Source organism: Ciconia boyciana, chromosome 7 (genome assembly GCF_034638445.1).
Source record: "Ciconia boyciana chromosome 7, ASM3463844v1, whole genome shotgun sequence".
Lineage (NCBI taxonomy): Eukaryota > Metazoa > Chordata > Aves > Ciconiiformes > Ciconiidae > Ciconia > Ciconia boyciana.
This window is the reverse complement of record NC_132940.1, coordinates 56839341-56861518: the sequence shown is the minus strand read 5'-3', so window position 1 is coordinate 56861518 and position 22178 is coordinate 56839341. Positions and strand designations below refer to the sequence as shown.

At 69.4% G+C, this 22178-nt stretch overlaps 3 protein-coding genes across 3 annotated transcripts; 1 reads left to right on the top strand and 2 right to left on the bottom strand.

Annotated features, from left to right (window-relative positions):
* Window positions 1-428: 428 nt before the first annotated feature.
* CLCN2 (chloride voltage-gated channel 2) lies at window positions 429-13166 on the top strand. The gene is made up of 24 exons (XM_072867161.1): window positions 429-526; window positions 5156-5312; window positions 5816-5947; window positions 6035-6163; window positions 6722-6855; window positions 6933-7010; window positions 7134-7212; window positions 7816-7941; window positions 8012-8096; window positions 8215-8316; window positions 8401-8485; window positions 8563-8718; window positions 9178-9247; window positions 9426-9536; window positions 9774-9987; window positions 10084-10217; window positions 10340-10491; window positions 10572-10677; window positions 10753-10826; window positions 11393-11443; window positions 12050-12088; window positions 12293-12397; window positions 12475-12561; window positions 12645-13166. The coding sequence occupies exons 1-24, from the start codon at window positions 476-478 to the stop codon at window positions 12849-12851; spliced, it is 2664 nt and encodes an 887-aa protein (XP_072723262.1). The 5' UTR covers window positions 429-475; the 3' UTR covers window positions 12852-13166.
* Window positions 13167-13443: 277 nt separating this feature from the next.
* On the bottom strand, window positions 13444-15132 carry LOC140654790 (heat shock protein beta-7-like). The gene is made up of 3 exons (XM_072868500.1): window positions 14991-15132; window positions 14198-14349; window positions 13444-13632 (listed from the first exon to the last, which is right to left on the bottom strand). Exons 1-3 carry the CDS (start codon window positions 15130-15132, stop codon window positions 13444-13446), a joined length of 483 nt encoding a protein of 160 aa, XP_072724601.1.
* Window positions 15133-16358: 1226 nt separating this feature from the next.
* Window positions 16359-22177, bottom strand: FAM131A (family with sequence similarity 131 member A). Its single transcript, XM_072867409.1, is given in 7 exon segments — window positions 16359-17446; window positions 17888-18016; window positions 18227-18409; window positions 18695-18788; window positions 19910-20034; window positions 21700-21743; window positions 21745-22177. Coding segments are annotated over 7 exon segments (1077 nt in total). The 5' UTR covers window positions 21801-22177; the 3' UTR covers window positions 16359-17000.
* Between the last annotated feature and the right edge of the window lies 1 nt (window position 22178).

Here is a 22178-nt window from a genome sequence, read left to right as displayed (position 1 = left end):
CTCCCTGCCCCTGCCCTGCTGCCCACATCCCACCCGAGAGAAACCACGGGGAAGCAGGGACCGCTGGCAGTGCCAGCCCCACGCCAGCCCCTCGTGCCCGTGGGAAGAGGGAGCAACGTGTCGCACAGGGAGCTGTACCCGCGGTCGCCCCACGCCAGCCTTTACCCCCCGCCGGCACCCACCGGCTGCCCACGGGTGCCATCCTCAGCTGGGACACCTGTGGGCAAAGACCACGGGTGGAAGGGACCCCGCTGCAGGGCAGAGCCCCCCGGCCGCGTACCCGCTGCCCGGCGCTGGGTGCTCGGCGCTGGCTGCCGGTGCCGGGCGCTGCCGGCGGAGGCGGAGCGCGGCCGGTCCCTCCTCCGGGCAGTGCCCCGGGCCCGCCCCGCACGGCCCGGGAGGAGCCGCCGCCGCCGCCGCCGCGGGCACCGGCACCGGCACCGGCACGGCCAGGAGCGGCGGCAGCGGTGGCACCATGGCCTCCGGGAGCGAGGCGCAGCGGGCGCTGCAGTATGAGCAGACCCTGGTGAGTGCGGCACCGGCACCGGCACCGGCACCGGGGGCACCGGGGGGGCACCGGAGGGGCACTGGGCGCGGCGGGGCGCGGCGGCACGCCTGGGGGAGATGGGCGGTTTGGGGGTGCTGCCCCGCTCGGGGGGGCAGTGCCAATGAGCTCCGCGATGCCCGGTTTGGGGGCCGTCTCCGGGCTGTGGCTGGGCAGGGCACCGGGGCAGGGGTGTCACTCCGCAGCCCCCCCGGCGGTGGAGGACCCCAACTGAGCCCCCCCGCCCAGGGCAGGACTTTTGCACACACCTCAACCCCCCCCCAAACCCCCTCATCGCTGAGGGGGTGATGCTCCCAGAGGCACCGCCCGGGCACCCTTCACCCCCTGCACCGCGCGTCCCCAGCCCTCTGCCCCCAAGATAGCGTATATCTCCCCCGCCTGCAACCTTAGCCCCACGTTTATGACTCCTTCCCCTCTGAGCCCTCTCTGCTGGCACCCGGGTGCCTGGCTGCCCCGGGGGTGTCCTCCCTCCCCGCCGTGCCCTCAGCCCCTCCGCTGCCCATGGCCCTTGGACATCCTGGGCAAAGGTGCTTTTCCCTGGCCTCAGCCCGGGACGGTGCCTGGGGCGGGTCAGCAAACTGGTACTTTGCCCTAGCAAAAGCATTCAGACAGGCAGGGCCGGGGAGGTGGGCAGGGAAGCGGGGGCTGAGCCGCTGCAGGGGACCCATGCCCACGGCTGCCCGAGTTTGCCGAGAGCCTGAGCCGGTTGCTGCGAGCGGGACCGGCCCCGCTGAGGCTTGCCCAGCTGGCACATGGGCACAGGGCAGCATCAGGGCACTGCTGCGCCGGGCACCCTCCGCGTTGTCTTTCCAAGCACCCAAAGCATTTGTCTGGGGGTCCCCCTCAGTGCCCACCCCAAGCCGCCCCTTCCCCATCGCTGTTGGGTGGCCGCGGCACACCGGCCGGCCATGGGAGCCCCAGCTGTGCTGGGCGTTTCCAGGATCTTATCAGCCCTGTGGTGCCTCCCCGGCAGGGCCGAGCTGGTGAGCAGCTGGGGGCACAAGCAGGGGTGTGCGGCACCGTCCGATGCCAGCTATGGGAGTGCCTCTTTCCCCCCCGCTCTGCACTGGACTGCCCCCCCTCAGTGCTGTGTCCACAGTGAGTGGGCAGAGAGGCCAGCCCGGCCGGGCACTGCAGGGCGGAGGAGCCTGCAGGCAGCGCGGGAGGGGAGAGGCACGCTGGGCCAGCCTTGCACGATGCCAGCAGACTTTGCTCTCCTTTCCTCCGGGCGGGGTAGCACCCCTGCCCTGGACACCCCAGGGAGCCCATCCCCATGGCCTCTGGCCTGCAGCGAGGCTCATGAAACAGCCTGGGGCTCGTGGGTGAGGCTCGGTGCAGGCTCCTGTCCCACAGCCTCACGCCTGGCTTTCGGGAGCTGCCTGGGCACATGCCGGGCAGGAGGGGTGCCCAGCCTTCCCCAGTGCATCTGAGCCACCACCAGCTCCTGCCGGCACCTGCCAGGAGGGTCAGGATCCAGCTGGAGCCTGGCACAGGCTGGTCCAAGCTGGACCGCCCTGGGGACAGCCCTGGGGACAGCTCTTGCTGCCCATGCCCACAGCTGGGGCATCACAGCCGGGCTACAGGGCTGTGCCCAGCTGTGCCCAAAGAGCCCCGTCCCCATCCCATGTCCTTACCCCCCCAGATTTCACCAGCCCTGGGGTGCCATGGCCATGGTGCCACGGGGGGCTGGCACAGCCCCAGCCCTAAAGGTCATCCCAGGCCATGGCATCCCTCCCTGGAGACCCCATGCTGGGCAGGTGCCCCTGAGAACCCCTGGCCGTGCCAAGGGTGCCGGGGTGCATGCCAGCCCCGGTGCCCCCCACATGCCAGGCTGCCGTGGCGGGGAGCAAAGGGCCCCCGGGGCAGGGGGATTAAGCTTGACAAACTGCCCTTGTTCACTGTGGAGCCGCTCAGGGCGATTAGAGCCCGGCTAAGACGGGCAGCGTGACACAGACCCCCCCCAGCCTCCGCCTGCCCCCTGCCAGTCCCCCCCCCACCCCCCTCCCCCTTTAAATATCACCCCCAGGATCACGGTTTTGGGGGGAAGGTTGGCTGGCATCAGCTGTGCGGAGGTGGGCACCGCTGCCAGGCAAGCTCGGTGCTATGGGACAGGGTGGCACGGGGACATGGCAGCACCAGATGCCAGCGCCCGCCCCAGGCGCAGCATCGCCCAGGCGCAGTGGGCACCGTGGGCTGGCATGGCCCGGGGGCTGTGGCACGGCCAGTGCCCGCAGCGCAGGAACCCGGGACCGACATAGCGGCCTTGGCCTGCACCCGTGTCCGCGGGTGCCCCCCGCCAGGTCCCCCCCCCGTGCCCGCTCCCTGCCCGCCCGGCACTGTGATTGTTCAGCTGCTTCATGGCGGAGGCCGGAGTCCCGGGGCTGTTTGTGTTTCAAAAGGCCTTTGTGGAAAAATAAACCAAGCGGGAGGAGGAGGAGGAAGGAGAGAGCCCACCACTGGCCTTCACCACAGCCCTGCGGCCATGCCAGGGATGCGGGCACGGAGGCTGGGGCTGCCTGGCACGGGGCACCCCCGGGGTCCCATGCCCTGTCTGCGGGGCCATGGCATGGGGCAGCAGGGCCACAGGGGCACCGGGGTGACATGGGGTGGCAGGGATCAGCGGGGTGGCACAGCACCTTTGCTTGCATCCTCGTTGTTGCAAGGGGTTGGTTGCAAACAGGGGGCAGAGGGGGAGCAAAACCCCCCCCTCCCAACCAGGCTGGACCCCCTGGGACTTGGCATCCCTCCGGGTGCCCCAATACCCGGGGGCAGTGTGCCAGCCTCTGGCATGGCCCCAGGAGGTGGGTACGGAGCCGGTTCGGGGGGCACTCAGCCTGGGGGGTGCCCCGGTCCTGACCGGGGCTGGCCATGAGGCAGCAGCGGGGCTGGAGGAGGCAGGCACTTGGCAGGGGGACAGCACTCCTCGGGGCGCCGGCCCGTTTCATCTTCCAGAGGAAACAAGCTTCGCCCGAAGGGAGCCTTTGAACGCCGGGCCCCGTGCAGGGCCGGGGTCCTCCTCTGGCAGTCATTGCTGAATCCGGCCCCCAAAGTGGCCGTGCTGGCATCTCCGTCCAGCTCGCGCCTTCTCCCCGGCACACTTCCATAGGGCGAGGAGCCACTGAGCTCGTGCTGAGCAGGAGTTTGGGGGGAAATCCATGACAGGAGGAGGTCAGCAATGGAAATGAATGTGCCCCCTCCCTCCCCGCTTGCCTCCCCACCCTCCCTCCCACTGCCGAGCACAACCCGGGTATTAGACAGCAGAGAATCCACCCGGCGCCACTCTGGCTGCTTTCTGATCCCTGCCAAAGGGACCTGGGCAGGAGCGATACCCCGTGAGAAACGCACCTTCACGCTGTCCCCACAGGGAGCTGGCACGTGCCAGCAGGCCAGTGGGGTGTGAACGGGACCCAGGCGTCCGGGACGGGCACCGCTGCCGGCAGCCGGGGCTGGGCTGCCCACGTGCCAAGCACAGTGCCCACCCGTGGCATTGCCCCTCCGCCAGGCACCGGCACGGGCCGTGCCGGTGGGCAGGGGGGCTGCAACCCGGCTGGGCAGGCACGCGCTGTGCCGGCACAGCACGGCGGGTGGGCACACCATCGGCATGGGGCTCACGTCGCCCCGACGTGGGAGCCTGGCAGGGGCCCCCGTGGCCCTGAAGCCTCCCTTTGTGCCGGGCCAACCTCTGGCACTTGGCATTCAGGTCATGCAGGGGGGAGCGAGGCGGAAACCAAGCAACCAAGTCCTTGGCAGTGCCCGCCAGCACGGGACAAATGCCCCCGGCTCAGCAGGGAGAACGGGCACAAAGAGCTCCTGGCCAGCACGGGGGGCACTGCCAGGGCCACCCCCCCACCAGGGCTAGGCCACGTGCCGTGGCCAGGCAGGAGGCACCCGAGGAGGAGGGGGTGTCTCCCACATGGGCATGGAGCCCCTTGCTCCCCCTTGCTCCCCAGATCCCCTCCTCACGGCCCAGGGACCGACCCATGCCTGATGTTGTGCCCCTTTCTCCCCCGGGACGGGGGGTATGCCCTGCCCCCTCACTGCCCTCCTGCCTCCCTGCCGCCAGCTGAGACCAGCCAGCTCGTGTCACATGTGGTCTGCCGAGCCTGCCTCCCGGGGGGCAACCCACCTCTGCTTTTAGTGATGCCAAGGGGATATGCCCGCAGAGCGCCAGCACAACCCCAATACCAGCCCTCAGAGAGTCTCCCGGCCAGGCTGGCCATGCTCCTATCGCCAGAGGCCCTTCCCCACCCTCCGCCAGCCCAGCCCCGTGCCCGGGGCACCTGGGCAGGGCTGGGGACTGGTACCAGCGGTGCCAGCTGCCTGCGCTGGGCGTGTGGGCAAAGCGATCACCATCGATCCCCGCGTGCCTTATCTCCCCGGCCCCTTCCCACGCCCCAGCAGGTGGCTGCGGGTCCCCGGACGCACCGCTACCCCTTCCCCTGGGGGTGCCACAGCCACCTGTCCCTCGCCCTCAGTGCAGGGAGGCCATGCCAGCGTGCCCGCCGCTCCCCTGCCTCAGTTTCCCCACCTGGGCTCGGGCGCCGGGGTACCAGCTCCCGCTGACACCCCTGCCCGCTCCTTCTCCCCCAGATGTATGGGCGCTACACGCAGGACCTGGGCACCTTTGCCAAGGACGAGGCAGCCCGGCTGCGGCTGCAGCAGGAGCACGGGGAGGGGGGCACCTCCCGGCCACACCGCACCTCCAAGCTGGTGGAGTACACCCAGGGCCGCTGTGCCCCCTGCTGCGGTAAGGGCCACCGGGGATGAAGACACGGGGGGGGGGACACCGGTGGGCATGGCCTCACAGCAGCACATGGTCCGGGCACAGCTGCCCACCCCGCCACGGCAGCAGCGGGTAGGGTTTCTCCGGCTGTCATGGGACACCGGCGCCGAGGACAATGCCACCTGCCCGCCGGGCAGCAGGGACACAATGGCCCAAAATAGCCGTGCGCACCGCAGGGACCGGGGGCCCCCAGCCCCTCTGCCTGGGGCCGTGCCCGGGGGCCGCGCTGGTGGGAGGTGCGTGCCCGGAGGCACCATGTGCGGCTGTGCGCAGCCAGAGCCCACCGTTCTGCCTGCCGGTGTTTGCAGCGTGGCTGCGATGGCTGGGCACGGTGGTGCTCCTGCACCAGACGGTGCTGGGTCAGTGCCGCCAGTTGTGAGCGCTCGTGTCCCTGCCAGCCTGGCCCTGCCGCCCCAGTGTGCCCATCCCCAGGGCACCCGGCCCTGAGCCTGCCCTTGTGCCCGCAGTCTGCGCCTTGCGGTGCCAGCGGTTCCTCATCTCCAAAGTGGGCGAGGACTGGATCTTCCTCATCCTCCTGGGGCTGGTCATGGCGCTGGTCAGCTGGGCCATGGACTTCGCCATCGCCACCTGCCTCCAAGGTGAGCGGGCACCGGTGGGCTCCCCGGGAGGGGGCAGGGGGTGGCTGTGCCACAGGCCATGACCGGCCTCACCGACTGTGCCCGCAGCCCAGAAGTGGATGTACGGGGGCCTGGACACCAACGTGATGCTGCAGTACCTCGCCTGGGTCACCTACCCCACCGTGCTCATCACCTTCTCAGCCGGCTTCACCCAGATCCTCGCCCCCCAGGCCGTGGGTAGGGCACCGGGAGGGCTGCCCGTGTCCTAATGGGGTGTCCCCTCCCTGGGGCTGTGGGGTGGGAGCTGCATGGGTGTCCTCCTGGGCTATGGGGCTGGGGCTCCTTGGGGTCTTCCCAGGGGTATGGGCAGATCTTCAGAGGGTCTCCTGGAGGCTCTGGGGTGGATGTCCTCCTGGGCTATGGGGTTGTGGGTCCTGGGGGTCTTCCAAGAACTATGGGCTGGTCTTCAGAGGATCTCATGGGAGCTAGGGGGTAGATGTCCTCCTGGGCTATGGGGTTGAGGGTCCTGAAGGTCTTCCCAAGGCTATGGGCTGGTCTTTAAAGGGTCTCCTGTGGACTATGGCATTGGCATCCCTACAGGACTATGGGTTGGGGTGTCCCTACATGGCCATGGGGCTGTTCCTGCAGACTGTACTGTGGGGAGAGGTGTCTCTGGGGTCTTCCTATGGCAGTGGGGGATGGCAGAGCATCCAGGATCCCCCCAGAACTATGAGGCAGGGGCTTCCCAGTGTCCCCCCCCACGGCCGTGGGTCAGGGCTGTCCCCACGGTGCCAGGCTCGGGGATCCCCGAGATGAAGACCATCCTGCGGGGCGTTGTGCTGAAGGAGTACCTCACCCTCAAGACCTTTGTGGCCAAGGTGATCGGGCTAACGTGTGCCCTGGGCAGCGGCATGCCCCTGGGCAAGGAGGTGAGGGCAGTGCCCAGGGCAGGGCGGGCAGGGGGTCGCGGGGGGCACCATCCTCAGCCTCCCTGCTGTCCCCGCAGGGTCCCTTCGTCCACATCGCCAGCATGTGTGCAGCCCTGCTCAGCCGCTTTCTCTCCCTCTTCGGGGGCATCTACGAGGTGAGTGGGACGGGCTGGCCCCAGGGGTGCTCCGCCTGTGCCCCCCAGCAGGGCTGGCAGAGCCTGGGGCGGGGCGGGGCGGGGGGGGGGGGCAGTGCTCGCTCACCCCCGGCTCGCCCGCAGAATGAGGCGAGGAACATCGAAATGCTGGCGGCTGCCTGTGCCGTCGGTGTCGGCTGCTGCTTCGCCGCCCCCATTGGAGGTAGGGTCACCCCGGGCTCCCCAAACCCCCACACACATCCCGCTCGGGCACCGGGGTCCACCCGGCGAGGCGAGCAGGACCCCAGCACGGCTGGCATGGGAGAGGGCAGTGCCGCTTGGCAGGGAGGAGGAAGGGAGGAGTGGGCACCATCCTCCTGGAGGTGTAACGTCTGCTCTCGTCCTCTCCCCTGCCGCCCTGCGCTCCAGGGAGCTCCCCGCTCCGGCCCCGCTGAGCCCTGCCCGTAGGTTGGTGACGTGTCTAACTCTTTCCTTGCCCTCTGCCTGCTGCGCTGCCCCATCCGTCTGTCCGTCCATCTGTGTGCGCCCCCCCCACCCCAGCGCCACCCGCCGTGTCTCTGCTCACATCCCTGCGCTACCCTCTTGCTCGCGTTGATTCCTGCTCTGCCGTGCCCACTGCCGCCAGCCGGGGACCGGCCACGCGCTTTGCCAGGGAAGCCCTTGAAACACCCCATAGTGTGTCTGTGGGGCCGGCCGGACTCCTGCGGGACGTGCAGGAGCATGGGCTCGGGGTGGGAAGCATGCCAGGCACCGGGGGCCTGCCTGGGTTTCGCCGCCTCCCTTGTGCGCTTCCCCCCGGTGCCAGGCGTCCTCTTCAGCATCGAGGTCACCTCCACCTTCTTTGCCGTCCGCAACTACTGGCGCGGCTTCTTTGCCGCCACCTTCAGCGCCTTCATCTTCCGTGTCCTCGCCGTCTGGAACAAGGATGAAGGTACCTCCGGTAGGGTGGGGGGCACGGGGGTCCCCTCGCCCAGCCCCGTTGACCCCTGCCGCCCCCCCAGAGACAATCACAGCGCTGTTCAAGACCCGCTTCCGCCTCGACTTCCCCTTCGACCTGCAGGAGCTGCCCGCCTTCGCCGTCATCGGGTGAGTGCGGCCGCCGTGGTGCCCGTCCCATGGCCCCAGGGCAGCAGTGGCGGTGACAGTGGTGATGGAGGTGGCGGCAGCAGGACACACGGGTGCTCACCCCCCCGCCTCTGCCCAGGATCGCCAGCGGCTTCGGGGGTGCCCTCTTCGTCTACCTCAACCGCAAGATCGTGCAGTTCATGCGCCGCCAGAAGACCATCAACCGCTTCCTCATGAAGAAGTAGGTGCCTGGCGGTCCCCAGCGCCGGGGCGGTGGAGCCGGGGCTGCAGCGGCGTCACCCCCCGCCCCATGCCCCCCTGCCAGGCGCCTGCTCTTCCCTGCCTTGGTGACGCTGCTCATCTCCACGCTGACCTTCCCACCCGGCTTCGGACAGTTTATGGCCGGCCAGGTACCTGCTGTGGGGTGGCACACCAGTCCCCACCCCGGGGCCACTGCCAGCCCCGGCTGACCCCTGCCCCTCGCCAGCTCACCCAGAAGGACACCCTGGTGACGCTGTTCGACAACCAGACGTGGGCCAAGCAGGGGCTCAGCGACGAGTTCGAGTACTTGGGCATCCTGGAGGCCTGGCACCATCCCCGCTCCAACATCTTCGTCACCCTCATCGTCTTCATCCTCATGAAGGTGGGTGCCTCCTGCCCCTGCCAGCCCCAGGGTGCCATCAGGAGGCTCTGGGGAGGGGCTCCTGGATGCCACCAGGGAGGTGCTGGGTGGTTGCCAGCAAGGTGGCACTGGGAGGCACTGGGGTGGCTGCTCCCAGAGGCCACCAAGGTTTTGGCTGGGTGCCACCAACATGCCATCAGAAAGATCTTAGCTGGGAGCCACCAAGGTGCCAGCAGGAGGTGCTGGCCAGGTGCCACCAGGGAGGTGCCGGCTGGCTGCTGCCAGGTGCGCCCAGGGAGGTCCTGGCCAGGTGTCCCCAGGTGCCACCGGGGAGGTGCTGGCCTGGCGTCCCCTGGGAGGAGCAGGGCTGCCCCGTGGCACAGCGCGGTGGCCACGTGCTGCTCCGCGGCAGCCAGCTGGGGCAGGAGGCAGGGCTGGGCTGGGGAGAGCAACTAACCGGTGCCTGTATCCCCTGTGCAGTTCTGGATGTCGGCCCTGGCCACCACCATCCCGGTGCCCTGCGGAGCCTTCATGCCCGTCTTCGTTATCGGTGAGAGCCCGTACCCCGTGCAGGAGGAGGGAGCTGCCTGCCAGCCCACGCTGGGGCACTCCTGGGTGTCCCCAGGTGTCCCCTTAACCAGCAGGGAAAGGGCAGAGGAGAGGGCGCGAGGCTGGGTCGGGTGCCGGGAGAGCCCCCGCGCCCGCTCCCAGCCCCTCTCTGTGGGCAGGGGCAGCCTTCGGGCGCCTGGTGGGGGAGAGCATGGCAGCCTGGTTCCCCGATGGCATCCACGCCGACAGCAACACCTACCGCATTGTGCCGGGAGGCTACGCCGTGGTGGGTAAGCACCGGGCCGGCATGGGGACACCACGGTGGGCATCGCTTGGAGATGCTCCAAAGGAGCCGGTGGGTTCCCCAGGGCTGAAGTGGTGTCCCAGGGACTGGGGGTGATCCCACCCTCGGGGATGTCCCCGGGAGGTCTCAAAGGCTCAGGGTGTGGCAGATGCCCCAGGGCTGGGGATCCAGCCCGGCAGGCAGCACCTGACAGCAGCCCCCGTGTCTCCGGGAACGGGCACAGGAGCGGCCGCGCTGTCGGGCGCCGTCACCCACACGGTGTCCACGGCCGTCATTGTCTTCGAGCTGACGGGGCAGATCTCGCACATCCTGCCCGTCATGATCGCCGTCATCCTGGCCAACACGGTGGCTCAGAGCCTCCAGCCCTCTCTCTACGACAGTATCATCCGCATCAAGAAGCTGCCCTACCTCCCTGAGCTGGGCTGGGGCCACCACGAGTGAGTGTGTCCCCCCTGCCCTGTCCCCAAGCCCCTCACCAGGCGTAAGGGGAGGGAGCGTCATCACCTGAGGCCCCTGTTTCCCACCCCGGGCAGGAAATACAACGTGCGGGTGGAGGACATCATGGTGCGGGACATCCGCTACGTCACCCTCAACTGCAAGTACCGGGACCTGCAGCACATCCTGCACAGTACCAAGATGAAGAGCCTGCCGCTGGTGGAGTCGGCCGGTGAGACGCGGGCAGGGGGCTGTGCCGGCACCCGCCCCAGCCATGGGGTGTGCCGGGATGGGGGGGGGGCGATGGCGAAGGGGGTGTCAGGAGCCAACGCGACCCCTCGCTGCCACCGGCAGAGTCCATGATCCTGCTGGGCTCCATCGAGCGGGCACAGGTGGGGGCCCTGCTCTGCCACCAGCTCAGCCCCCAGCGCCGGCTCCAGGCCCTGCGGCAGAAGGCACTGGCCGAGGACAGGCACCGGCTCTCCGACGCCAGCATCGGTTTTCAGGTGAGGGGGGCAGCCGCCCCGGAGGACGCCCATCAGGGTGCCCCCCGCCGCCACGCCCCCAGCACCCCGTCCCCCCACAGATCAGCACGGAGGCCTCCTCGAGCACCCCTGCCCGCGCTGCCTCCCGCAAGCCCCTGAAGCCGGCGCTGAAGCGGGTGCCCAGCAGCCTGGCCGAGACCCCCCCCGGTGAGTCTGCGCCCGGCCCCCCCGGCCCCCGCCTGCACTCCCCCGCTGACACTGACGCCCCCTCCCCACCCGCAGCCGGCGCCGCCGACCACGCTGGCATCGCCCTCAAGAGCCTCTTCTGTGCCAACACTGCCGCAGAGCCCACCGAGGTGAGCGCCCGGCCCTGCCCGGCCCTGCCTGGCCCTTTCTACCCACCGCCATGCTTTCCCATCACTCCCGTCCCTTTCCATCCCTTCCCTCTCCTGCCCAGTCCTGCCCGTCCCTGCCCATCGCTGTCCATCCCTTCCCACTCCTGCCCATCCTGCCCCAGCCCTTTCCATTCCTGCCCAACCCTGCCTGTCCCTACCTATCCCATCCTCTTCCTTCCCTGCCCGTCCCTGCCCATCCCTGCCTGTCCCATCCTGTCCCTGCCTGTCCCATCCCTTCCCTGCCTGTCCCTGCCTGTCCCATCCCATCCCTTCCCTGCCCATCCTTGCCTGTCCTATCCCATCCCATCCCATCCCATCCCATCCCATCCCGTCCCTGCCCATCCCTGCCCATCCCTGCCTGTCCCATCCGTCCCTGCCTGTCCCATCCCATCCCATCCCTGCCCATCCCTGCCTGTCCCATCCGTCCCTGCCTGTCCCATCCCATCCCATTCCATCCCATCCCGTCCCTGCCCGTGGCCCCGCCCCGCCACGCCCTAACGCCGCTGTCTCTCCCCGCGCGGCGCCAGGCGCAGGGCACGGCCTACCGCAAGGCCAAACACGTCCGCATTTCCATCACGGTAAGCTGCAGCCAATCGCAGGCTGGGCATGGCTCCTCTCAGCCAATCAGAGCCCAGCATGGACTCTCTGAACCAATCAGGGGCCTGGCAAAATTCTGCTTGGCCAATAATGTTTGGCCTGTGTCTGTGCAGCCAATCTCAGACTGTCCCGATTCTGCTCAGCCAATCACGGTGTGCATCCTCCCAATACCAAACCTTCCTGGCGAATCATAGCGTGACCTGGAGCCTCTCAGCCAGCCACGCCCCCCTTCGCTCAGCCAATCATGGCATAGCCTGCCTTCCCTCCACCAATCACAAGCCTGGCTTGTCCCACCTTGGCCAATCGTGGCCTGACCTATGTCCTCTCAACCAATCATGTTAACCGGCCTGCGCCCTGCCCACACCCTGCCTGCACGTGCTGCCCGCACCCTACCCGACGCCTGCTGCCGTGCTGCCCGCAGCCTCGCTGCGCCCTGCCCGTACCCGGCTCACTGCCTGCCCTGCCTTGCCTGCGCCCTGCCCGTACCCGGCTCACTGCCTGCCCTGCCTTGCCTGCGCCCTGCCTGCAGCGGCGTGCAGGCCTGCTGCCGCTGCCCTGCCAGGCGCTCACGCTCGCCTCTTTTGCAGGAGGAGATGGATCTGGGTGACAGGATGACCCCGGCAGAGGTGAGGGGTGGGCAGGGGTGGGCAGGAGCAGGCAGGACCCTCCCTGCCCACGGGGACCCGGGAGATCCCAACGGGGTGCCAAGGCATGGCGGGGGGGGGGGGCAATGCCTCCACAGTGCTGGGGGCGGGGAGGGTGGGGGGCCTTTGCTGGCACCCTGGGGGGCTGTGCCCCCCCGCCCTGCCCCATGGCGAGTCGTCCCCCAGATCCTGGAGTGGGAGGAGCAGCAGCTGGAGCAGCTGGTGGACTTCAGCAGCGCCAAGATCGACCCCGCGCCCTTCCAGCTGGTGGAGCACACCTCGCTGCACAAGGTGTGACCGCACCCCCCGCCCCGGACCCCCCCCCCAGATCCCCCCCGGACCCCCAACTCAGCTCCCTCTTCCTGCAGACCCACACCGTCTTCTCGCTGCTGGGGCTGGACCACGCGTACGTCACCAGCATCGGGCGCCTGGTGGGCATGGTGTCCCTCAAGGAGGTGAGCGGGGGGGCGGTGGGGTGGGGGGCATGGGGTGGGGGAGCACCCAGAGCCGCCTGCCCATGGGTTTGGGGTGCCCGCAGCTGCGCAAGGCCATCGAGGGCTCGCTGACGGCCAAGGGGGTGAAGGTGCGCCCGCCGCTCGCCAGCTTCCGCGACAGCACCGCCAGCGCCGGCGAGCCCGACACCACCGCCCTGCACCAGCTCTGGGACCGCCACCAGCACCACCCCATGCCCCGCGAGGCCGGTCCCGGGGGCGACGACGATGATGACACCCCCAAGGGCCAGTGAGATGGGGTTCCCTCCCCGTGTCCCCAGGCGCCGCAGGGGCCCCCGGCGGGTGCTGGGGGATGCCCGCCCTGTGCTGGGCTCGGCGTAGGGGTGGGCACCCTCAATCCGGTGCCGCTGCTCCCGCCCTGTGCCGGGGCTGCCCAGGTGCCCCCCAGCCTGCCCGTGCCCCCCCGCCTCCCTGGCAACTCCCACTGCGCTACCTCTGCCGGCCCCAGCCCCGGTGCCCCCCGGCATCGCCACCGCCCTCACCCCTCCGCCCACGGGCACCCCAGCGTCCCTGCTCGGGGCGGCACGTGGGGCAGAGGGGCATCGGGTGGGGGTGCCCAAGGGAACACGGGTAGGCGCTGCCCCCCTCCCCAGCGCCTCGTGGCTGGGAAGGGGGGTCCTGTCACCTCGCCACTGTGCGCCCCACCCCTATGTAAATACAGAGATTTTTATATTAATTTAATAAAAGGACTTTATAAACGGAGCCAGAGTGCCGAGGGGCCGGAGGCGGGGAGGGGGTACAGCCAGCGGGCACCGGCCGAGCCTCCCCACGGCAGCGGGGCTGGCACCGCTCGCGGCAAGAAGCCTTTCTTTACCCGGTGCCAGGTCACAGCGTGGCCTCGCTGCGGTACAGTGGCTGCGGGGGCTCGCCGGGGCGGGTGCCGGCACGGCGCCGGGCGGTGATGACCAGCGTGCCGGCCTCGGTGAGGGCGCAGCTCACCGACAGCGGGTCCGTGTCCTCGGGCAGCTGGCACTTGTGGGTGAAGGTGTCGCAGACGGTGCCGTCCTCAGCCACCTGCGGGGAGGCAGCGCTGGCGTGGTGGGGTGCAGCATGGCACAGCACGGCGTGGCACAGCAGCACATGGCACAGTCCCGGTTACGCCAGTGTTAGTGAGGGAGCAGCTCCCAGTCGCCCCGGCTCCAGCAGAGAGCTCAGCAGGGCAGTTCCCCGTTACCCAGTGCCTCAGGGGCAATTCCCAGTTACCCCTTTGCCAGCAGAGAGCAGCTCCTAGTTGTCTCAGTCCTGGGGGTGGGGTAGTTTCCAGTTACCCCAGTGCCAGCAGGGACTGTTCCCAATTGCCTCCCACCAGCAAAGAATGCACCGGGGCAGGAGTTCCCAATTGCCCCAGTCTCAGTGAGAACAGCTCCCAGTTACCCTGCTGCTGGCAGGGGCCATTCCCAGTTACCCCAGTGCCAGCAGTGGCCATTCCCAGTTATCCCAGTGCCAGCAGGGGCAGCTCCCAGTTACCCCAGTGCTAGCAGGGGCCATTCCCAGTTACCCCCCTGCAGGAGGGGGTGCCGTGGGGCACAACCCCCGTTGCCCCGGGGCGGGGGGGATGGTGTCCCCCGGGGTCCCTCACCTTCTCGGCCTGGATGGCGACGTGGCAGTTGGAGGTGGTCACTACGATGTCGGGGGGCTCGAACTGGCTGACGTCGGCCACCACCTGGTAGGTGTCACCCTGGGCACGCACCCAGGTGCCCAGGCTGCAGGGGCACATGGCGCCGGGGGACCCTGCGGGCATTGGGGGGCTGCCGGGCACGGGGGCAAGGGGGCACGGTGCCCAGGGGCTGGGGCACTGGGGGTTGTGGGAGGGGCTGGGGACACTGGGTGGGGGTCTGGGGGCACCCGCTGGATGACCTGGGGACAGCAAGGGAATGGTGCAGGAGGCTGGGGACACAGGGGATGGCCAGGAAAGTCTGGGGGAGTGGGTTGGGGGGCTGGGGTTACTGGGGGCCTCTGGGGGTGTACAGGGAAGTGGGGAGGGTAACAGGGGACACCAAGGGGTCGGGGGCCGAGGACATAAGGACAGCCAGAAAGGTCTGGGAGGGGAGGGAGGGGACATGGAGGGGTCTGGGGGCACCGGGAGGCTCAGAAGTGTCTGGGGAAGGGGAGCTGGGGACACGGTGGGGACAACCTGGGGACAGCAGGGACACTGGGGACACCGGGGACTTGGGGGGGGGGGGCACAAAGGAACTAGGGGGAGAGGGTTGGAGAACAGTCCAGAGAGCCGTGGGGCGCTTGGGGGACAGTCAGGGCTCTCCCCGGCCCCCCCGGTCTGTGCTGGGTGGGTCCCATGCTGTGCCCAGGGATAACCCTTGGGGGGGGACCCGCCCTGAGGTAGCAGGGACCCCCACCCCCCCCACCCCCCGTACCTGGATACCCGAAGGGCTCATGTGCCCTTGCCCCGAAGGGACCATGCCGCCGGTCGCCCTCGAAGAGGGGCTCGCCATGCCCCTGGCCGTAGGCACCGATGCGCTCGACGCGGTACACAGGGGCCGAGCCGAGCGAGGCCATGGCGCCTGCCGCCTGCGCCCCCCAAGGCCCTGGACACGGGGAGGGGGCCGGCCGCCTGCCACCACCGCCACCGCCAGATGCCCATAATTAGGCACCCCGTCCCCAGGAATGCGAGATAAGGGCCGAGGCCTCGCCATCACCCTGTGGGGACGCGGAGGGGGGGACGGACGTGCCACTGCCACCTCCGGCCTGCCCCCCCCCCCCCGGCCCCCCGGGGAGGAGGTGCCCCCCACCCGCAAGAAGAGGCGTCTGGCGCAGCGCTCGCACGATGGACTTTATTCGAGACCTGGCGGGATGGAGGAGGGGGGTGCCGGGGTGTGGGCACCCAACAGGTACCGCCGCAGTGGGGTGGGGGGCTCAGGCAGCTCCCGCGGGTACGCACACGCGTGCACATGCACATACACCCAGGTGTGCACACACACACACACGCGCGCGCGCGCGTGCGCAGAGCAAAGCCCCCCCCACCCATCTGCAGGCACCCAGTACCCCCAGCACATCCCAGTGCCATGGGCAGCATCTGCTGTCCCCAGAAAGGGGATGGTGGTGGGTGGCAGGGAGCCCATCGTCGTGGTGTCAGGCCTGCTGGTCCCTGCACACCTCCCCCCCCGCCCCCCCAGCTTGGCCATGCAGGGAGAGAGGAGCCAGCCCCATGACAGGCACCCCACAGCGGGGAGGGGGAACGGGTGCTGTGCCCGGCAGAGGTTGATGGGGGGTGCTGGGGGGGTGCAGGAGCAGGGGTGTAGCGGGTGGTGCTCAGGGGGGTGCGGGGCCAGGGGGGGCTGTGGCCGGGCTGGGCGAGGAGCGGCATGCAGCGGGTGAGCGGCCCCACGAGAACACGTGCCATGCGGGAAGGGGGGGCACAAGCATTGGCAAAAACTGGCATTCCTCCCCCAAATGGCGTGCCCGGACCCCCGGCACAGCCCTGGGGAGCCCCCAAGCCGGGGTGCCACCCCCGGCCAGGACGGGGGGGCTGGTCGCCCTTCGTGTAGGCACTTGGTTCCCTGCTAGGGGTGAGTGACTCGGGGACAGGGACATCGGTCCCCCCCTCTCTCCACCCCGCGTTGCCCCACGGCAGACTTTGAGGGGCCCTGGCCGGCTGAGCCCCCCGCCGTGGGGCTGGCTTGGGGGTGCTGTCACTGGTGGCCCAAAGGCCCCAGTCTGGGGGCCCATGCCCACCCGACCCCACCCGGCCCCACCGTCTCCCCCTGCCGGCCCCACGTGCGTACAAAAGTATAGAAAGCCCCGGCACCGCGGCACATCCGTGCCCCCCCCCGGCACCCCCCGGCACCCCCCACTGGCCCTGTACCCCGAGGCAGCAGTTCACAGTATAAAACTCAGTCCGATAAAAGCCGGCCGGGGAGAGAGAAGAAAAGCTCCCCGCTCCCCAAATTCCCCCCGCCACCCCGAGCCGAGGGTGCCGGGCACGGGGCGGGGGCACCACAGAATACTCAGAGAGATTTAGCCATGCCAAGGGGCAGGGGGTCCGTGCCCGAAAGGGGACCCCGGGGTGGTTTTGGGGGGGAACATGCGAACAAACAGCCCCACAGATTCAGTCCCGTCAGTTTTGGGGGGCACGTGTGGGCATGGGGGCAGGGGCTCGACCTCCCTAAGCCCTTACCCGCGCCCCTTCCCCGCTCTCATGCAAAAATCCAGGAGGGCAATGATGTGGCCAAGCGGGGCCGGGGCACGGCGGGGGCACACTGGCCGGGGGGGGGCTGTGGTGGCCCCCCGAACCCCCCCCTGCACCCGGCTAGCGAGGGGGAGCGGCGGCAGGGCCTGTCCCTCGCCCAGCACGGGGTCCGGCCAGGGGGCGGCGGCTGGGGGGGCTGGACCCCCGCCAGGAGAGGCAGGGCACCCCAGGGAGGGCATCAGGGCTCTTCGGCCTCCTCCTCCTCCTCCAGCGATGCCACCCCAGAGGAGGCGACGTCGGAGACTTTCCGGTGGAGCGGGAAGTCCTTGCTCAGCACCACCTCGTCCTCGGCGGGCAAGAGGCAGGCTTCGGTGTAGGACACGGAGTAGAGGGAGTCCTGGCACCGGAGCCGTGCCAGGCCCCGCAAGGCACTTTGGCTGGCCGGGGGGGGCAGCTTGGGCAGCAGCAGGTCCTCGCCCCCCAGGGAGCCCAGCAGTTTGGCAGTGAGTTCGGAGGGGGACACCATCTCCAGGCTGCAGAGGCTGGAGCAGAGGGTCTCGGGGGAGAGGGTGTGCGAGGAGTCACTCTCGGGCTCGTAGGAGCCGTGACGCACGCCCAGCTGGCACAGGTGGCCCTGCAGCAGGTCTCGCAGCAGCGCGCTGGCTGGCACCGTGACGGGCAGATCTGCGGGGAACCAGGATGCCCGGGGTCAGTCCAGGGCTGATGGCACCGGAGGCTGCCAGCTTTCCCCCCGCCCTGTGCCCCGCAGGATGGGAGCAGTGGGATGGGAGCAGCCCCGTGCCAGGCACCATGCCCCCTTTGCCCACAAATTGCTGCATGCATGGCACTGGTGACCACCAAAGGACAAGTAAAATACACCCTGGGACTGGGGAGGGTGCTGCATTGCAGGGCTTCCCCATCCCCGGCACGGGCACCACTGGCCCTGGTGCCAGGCAGGGGCACTGCCCCACACGGGGGTGGCCAGGCTGGGGAATGCGGCTGGGCATCGGGCACCCCGCTCCTTCAACCCTTGGCACTGGCAGGGGGGCACCGGCAGCAGGATGCTGACACCAGCAGCGTGACACCTTGCCCGCCCGGCGAGTGCCCGCTCCCCATTGCGCTTACCGGCGGGCTGGGAGCTCTCTGTGGAGGGCATGAAGTCCTCGTCGTAGGACTCGTCGTTGGAGTCGTCTCCATCCACCGAGGACCAGGCTCGCAGTTTGGCCTCGGCAATGGCAAACTGCTCCGCCACGCCTGGCACGGGACAGGCGTGGGTCACGCGCGCACCAGGAGGTGCCCCCAAAATCCCCCTGCCCCGGCACCTCTGTGCCCACGGTGCCGTGGCACCAATGGATGGATGGATGGACGGACAGATGGATGGATGGGGACAACCCGCCCCACCACCCCTGCCCTCGGCCGCGGTGGGGGAGCGTGCCCGCCGGCTGTGCCCTGCGCGGTGCCCACCGGCAGCGAAGCGTGCCTCCTGCTCGCCCTCGCTCAGGTGGCAGTAGGAGCTGAACGCGCTCTCCAGGGCGGCGGGCGGCTCCACCGGCTTGCACCAGCCCTTCCACTCGATGAGGTGGGCGACGCGGCCCTGCGCCATGGCCGTTGGCTTCGTGACGTGCTCCTTCACCACCTGCGAGATGCCTGCGGGATGTACCCCTGCGTCAGCATGCCCTGGGCACCCCGAGTCTCCTCCATGGAGTCCATGACCCTGGGACCAAGCACCACCCACCTCCAGCCCTTGGGACCCGGCACCCCCATGCCCTCCTCTTGGGTGCCACCAGGGACACCTTGAGCCCCCCAAACCCCAGAGGGGTGACCCCAATGCCCTCCCCAAGAGGCCCAGCCCCCTCGCCCACAGGAGACCCCTCCTTCCCCGGATGCCCCTGCCCCGGGTACCCCTGCGCCCCGGGCCAGGCGAGCAGTTACCGTGCAGCGAGGAGCGGGCCAGGGCGGCGATCTCCTGGATGGTCAGCGCGCGCCGTGACTTGGGCAGCATCTCGACAGTGTCCTCAACATTGACCTGCGGGAGCGGGCAGGGGCGTCAGGACCCCCGGCCACCCTGCCCACCCCCTGCCCGCTGCCTGCCACCAGTCCCCCTCTGGGAGCCCCGTGCCCCGGGAGGGGGCTCAGTCCCACTCAGTGCCCACCCCACGGGGCCTGGGGTGTCTGTACACACGCATGTGTTACGGGCACACGTGCACATGTGTGCAGAGGGGTGGTCACAGCTGCTACACGTGGGGTGGTGGGTACAGGCACACCCCTGCCTGTGTGCACGCTCCCACACTGTGAGTACACCTGTATGCTGCTACTGCCTGCACACGCACTGTGCACGCTCACACCTGCACTCTTCTACATGCATGCATGCACGTGCGCGCACAGACACGCTCCGTGCACACACGCCTGCACGTGCCCGCTCACGTAACCAAGTGTATACACACACAGACACTCATACGCACGCACTGGCCGTAAACACACGCGTGCACTTGCTGCACACACACGCACACTCACACATCCACTCACTGCAGCCAGGGCCACCCTCACCCCGCACACACATGAACTCACCGCACTCACACGTGTGCTCACTGTGCGCACTCCATGCGAGCATGTACTGCACACACACGTGCACTCGCTGTACACACACATGCACCTGCACATGTGCGCACACACACGCATGCGCGTGTGCAGGCCCTGTGCTAGTTGGTGCCACTGAGCGTCCTCCCCAGCTCGTGCACACACACGCACGTGTGCAAGGCCACCGTGGCCGGGCTCCCCAGTGACCGCTCCCTGGCAGCACCCGCTGTGCCAGGGCACCCCACCACGTGTCACCGTTGCCCGTCCCGGCCATGCCAGGCCCCGAGCCCGTGGCCACAGGGGGAAGCGATGCGGGATTTGGAGGCGCGCAACAAATTGCATTGCCATGGCAACGAGGCACCATGGACTGATTTCTCCCAGGATACAGCCCGGCTCGCGGCTGACGTCAGAGCAGCCCCGGAGCCGGCTGCGAGCTGGCACAGACAGGCGGGCAGCGGGGCGGAGGGCAGCAGAGCCCATCGTGCCCACGGCCACGGCCAGGATGCGTGCCCCGCTGTGGGGTACCAGCACATGGGCACCCTGGCCGGGCACGGCTGGGCTCGGCAGTACCTGGAGGAAGTCCTGGCTGTCGAAGGAGGCCTGGCGTGCCAGGCGGGGCAGCGGGCGGGCAGCACTCAGCGGCGACAGCGCTTTCACCTCCTTCCACTCCACGCACAGCGTTGTGTCCACGGCCACTGTGGGAAGAGCCGGGGAGGCATCAGCACCTCTGTCCCTCTGGCAGCCTCCTCAGCCCCCCACCCCAGGGTAGTGGCTTCTCGCCCGGTCTGAGACCAGACACAACTCATCGCAGGGCCACGCTGGAGCAGCCGGGGGCTGCAGCACAGGTGACTCACGCCCGGGCAACTCTTCCGCCTGTGTCAGCGGTAACGCACGGCCCCAGCCTGGCACCAGGGACCGGGCGCCCATCCCGGCTTGGCGGCTTTTTCGGAGGGGTGGGGGCAGCTGGACCAGGCTGGGGGGGACGGACTGGGCCAGGCGCTGGGTGCATGGAGGGAGGAGGCGCTGGGCCATGCTGTGGGGGGCTGGGACTCCTCCACCATCTCCAACACCCCCCTCCCCACTTCCCCATCTCTGGGGCAGAAGGGAAAAGAGCAAAAAGAGGTGGGGGGGATAAGAGCATCCGCACGCGTCCTCCACTCCAACAGCCCGCCCTCCTGGCACCGGCACCCCAAACGGATGGGTCCCTGCCCCCTTGGGCACTGACTGCCAAGCACCGGGGCCAGGGAGGGTCCCCTGTCACTGCGGCCCTGAGGCCAGGCCAGCCCCAAGGGGCTGGGGCAGGATGTCCCCGAGGACCCTCATTCGCCCTGCACCGAGGTGGGCCCGGCTGACGTAAACCAGCCGTGAGGTGGGATATGGGGGGGGCGAATGGTGCTCCCCTATTTGGGGGTAGCCCCTGGCTCCTGGAGAAGCTGCCGACAGCATTGCTCCCACCTCCAGCTGTGGGCAGGGGCACGCCGTGGTGATGCCCCAGCATCAACACCCCTGCCCCCCTAGCAACAGCCCCCTCCAGGGCCCCCCCCAGCGCGTCTGCAACACCCCCAGCACCATCCTGGCGCCCACTGGCCCCAGCCCCCAGAACACCCTCGGATGACAGCCGCAGCTCCCATCGCCCCCATCCCTCCTGCAGCACCCCCGGGACATCTGCGGCACCCCCACAGCACCCTGTGGCACCCCACACCTGTCAGCACACCTCTGCCATCCCCCACAGCCCTTCCAATAGCCCCTCCAACACCTCTATCCCCCGCCATAGCACCCCCATACCCCCCCAGGCCTCTGACCAGCACCCCAGTCCCACACCCCCTTTCCAGCCCCCTGCACCCCCGCACCACCTACCAGCTCCCCCAAAGCTGCACTCCAGCCCTCCAATCCCCCCAATCCCTAGACATCCTCACCCCCCTCTCCCTGCACCCCTGGGCCACCCAGCTGCCCCAGAGCAGCATCCCCAGGCCCCAACCCCCCGTCTATCCATCGCCCCCATCCCCCTATACGCACCCGAGTCCTCCAGAGCCCTCGAGCTCCCGGTATCCCCCCCCAGTCCTTAGGCACCCCAATCCTCTGTGCTCCCCTCCCCACTTCCGTACCTCCCTATATCCCCGGCCCCCATAAACCACCCCATACACCGCCGCCCCGTCCCCTAGACCCTCAGCTCCCCCACTTTCCCGTATCCCCCAGCCCCTGACACCCCCATCGCGTCACCCCCGCGCCCCCTCAGCAGCCTCCCCGCACCCCCAGCGCCCCCCCCCATCCCCAAGCCCCCTATGCCCCCCATACCCTAAGACCCCCCGTGGGCCCCGCCCCCGCCCCGTCCCCGTCCCAGCCCGCTGCCGCTCACCCACCCATGGTGGTTTTGGAGCCGATGCAGCCCATGCTCCCGGGGGGGCCCCGGTGCGGGCACTACCGCCGGCTCCGCGCCGCCCGCATCGCCCCCCGGCCGCATGGGCGGCCCCGGGCAGCGCCCGCGCCCCGCCGGAGGGAGCTGCCGGGCCGGGCCGGGCCGGGCCGGGTCGCGGTGCGGGAGCCCCGAGCGGTGCCTGCGCCGGGCCGGGGAGCAGCACGTCCAGAGACGTCACTGCTGGGGGAGGAAGAGGAGGGAGAGGGGGAGGGGGGAGGGAGGTGGGGAGGAAGAGGAGGAGGATGGGGAGAGGGAGGGAGGAGGGAGAGGGCGGGAGGAAGGCTGGAGAAGAGGAGGCAGAGGGGGACGAAGGCTGAGGAAGAGGACGGAAGGGGAGGATGGGGGAGAGGGAGGCTGGGAGGAAGAGGAGGAAGGGGAGATGAGGAGAGAGAGGAGAAGGGGGATGAAGGCAGCCGGGGAGGA

Excerpts from the sequence above, each read along its gene's own strand:
- CLCN2 (XM_072867161.1), top strand. The coding sequence starts at position 476 with ATGGCCTCCGGGAGCGAGGCGCAGCGGGCGCTGCAGTATGAGCAGACC. Across the intron at positions 10,218-10,339 it reads GCCGCTGGTGGAGTCGGCCG|AGTCCATGATCCTGCTGGGC; the intron begins GTGAGACGCGGG and ends TGCCACCGGCAG. Across the intron at positions 12,089-12,292 it reads ACAGGATGACCCCGGCAGAG|ATCCTGGAGTGGGAGGAGCA; the intron begins GTGAGGGGTGGG and ends GTCGTCCCCCAG.
- LOC140654790 (XM_072868500.1), bottom strand. The coding sequence starts at position 15,132 with ATGGCCTCGCTCGGCTCGGCCCCTGTGTACCGCGTCGAGCGCATCGGT. Across the intron at positions 14,350-14,990 it reads TGAGCCCTTCGGGTATCCAG|GGTCCCCCGGCGCCATGTGC; the intron begins GTACGGGGGGTG and ends CAATGCCCGCAG. Across the intron at positions 13,633-14,197 it reads TCGCCATCCAGGCCGAGAAG|GTGGCTGAGGACGGCACCGT; the intron begins GTGAGGGACCCC and ends GCCTCCCCGCAG.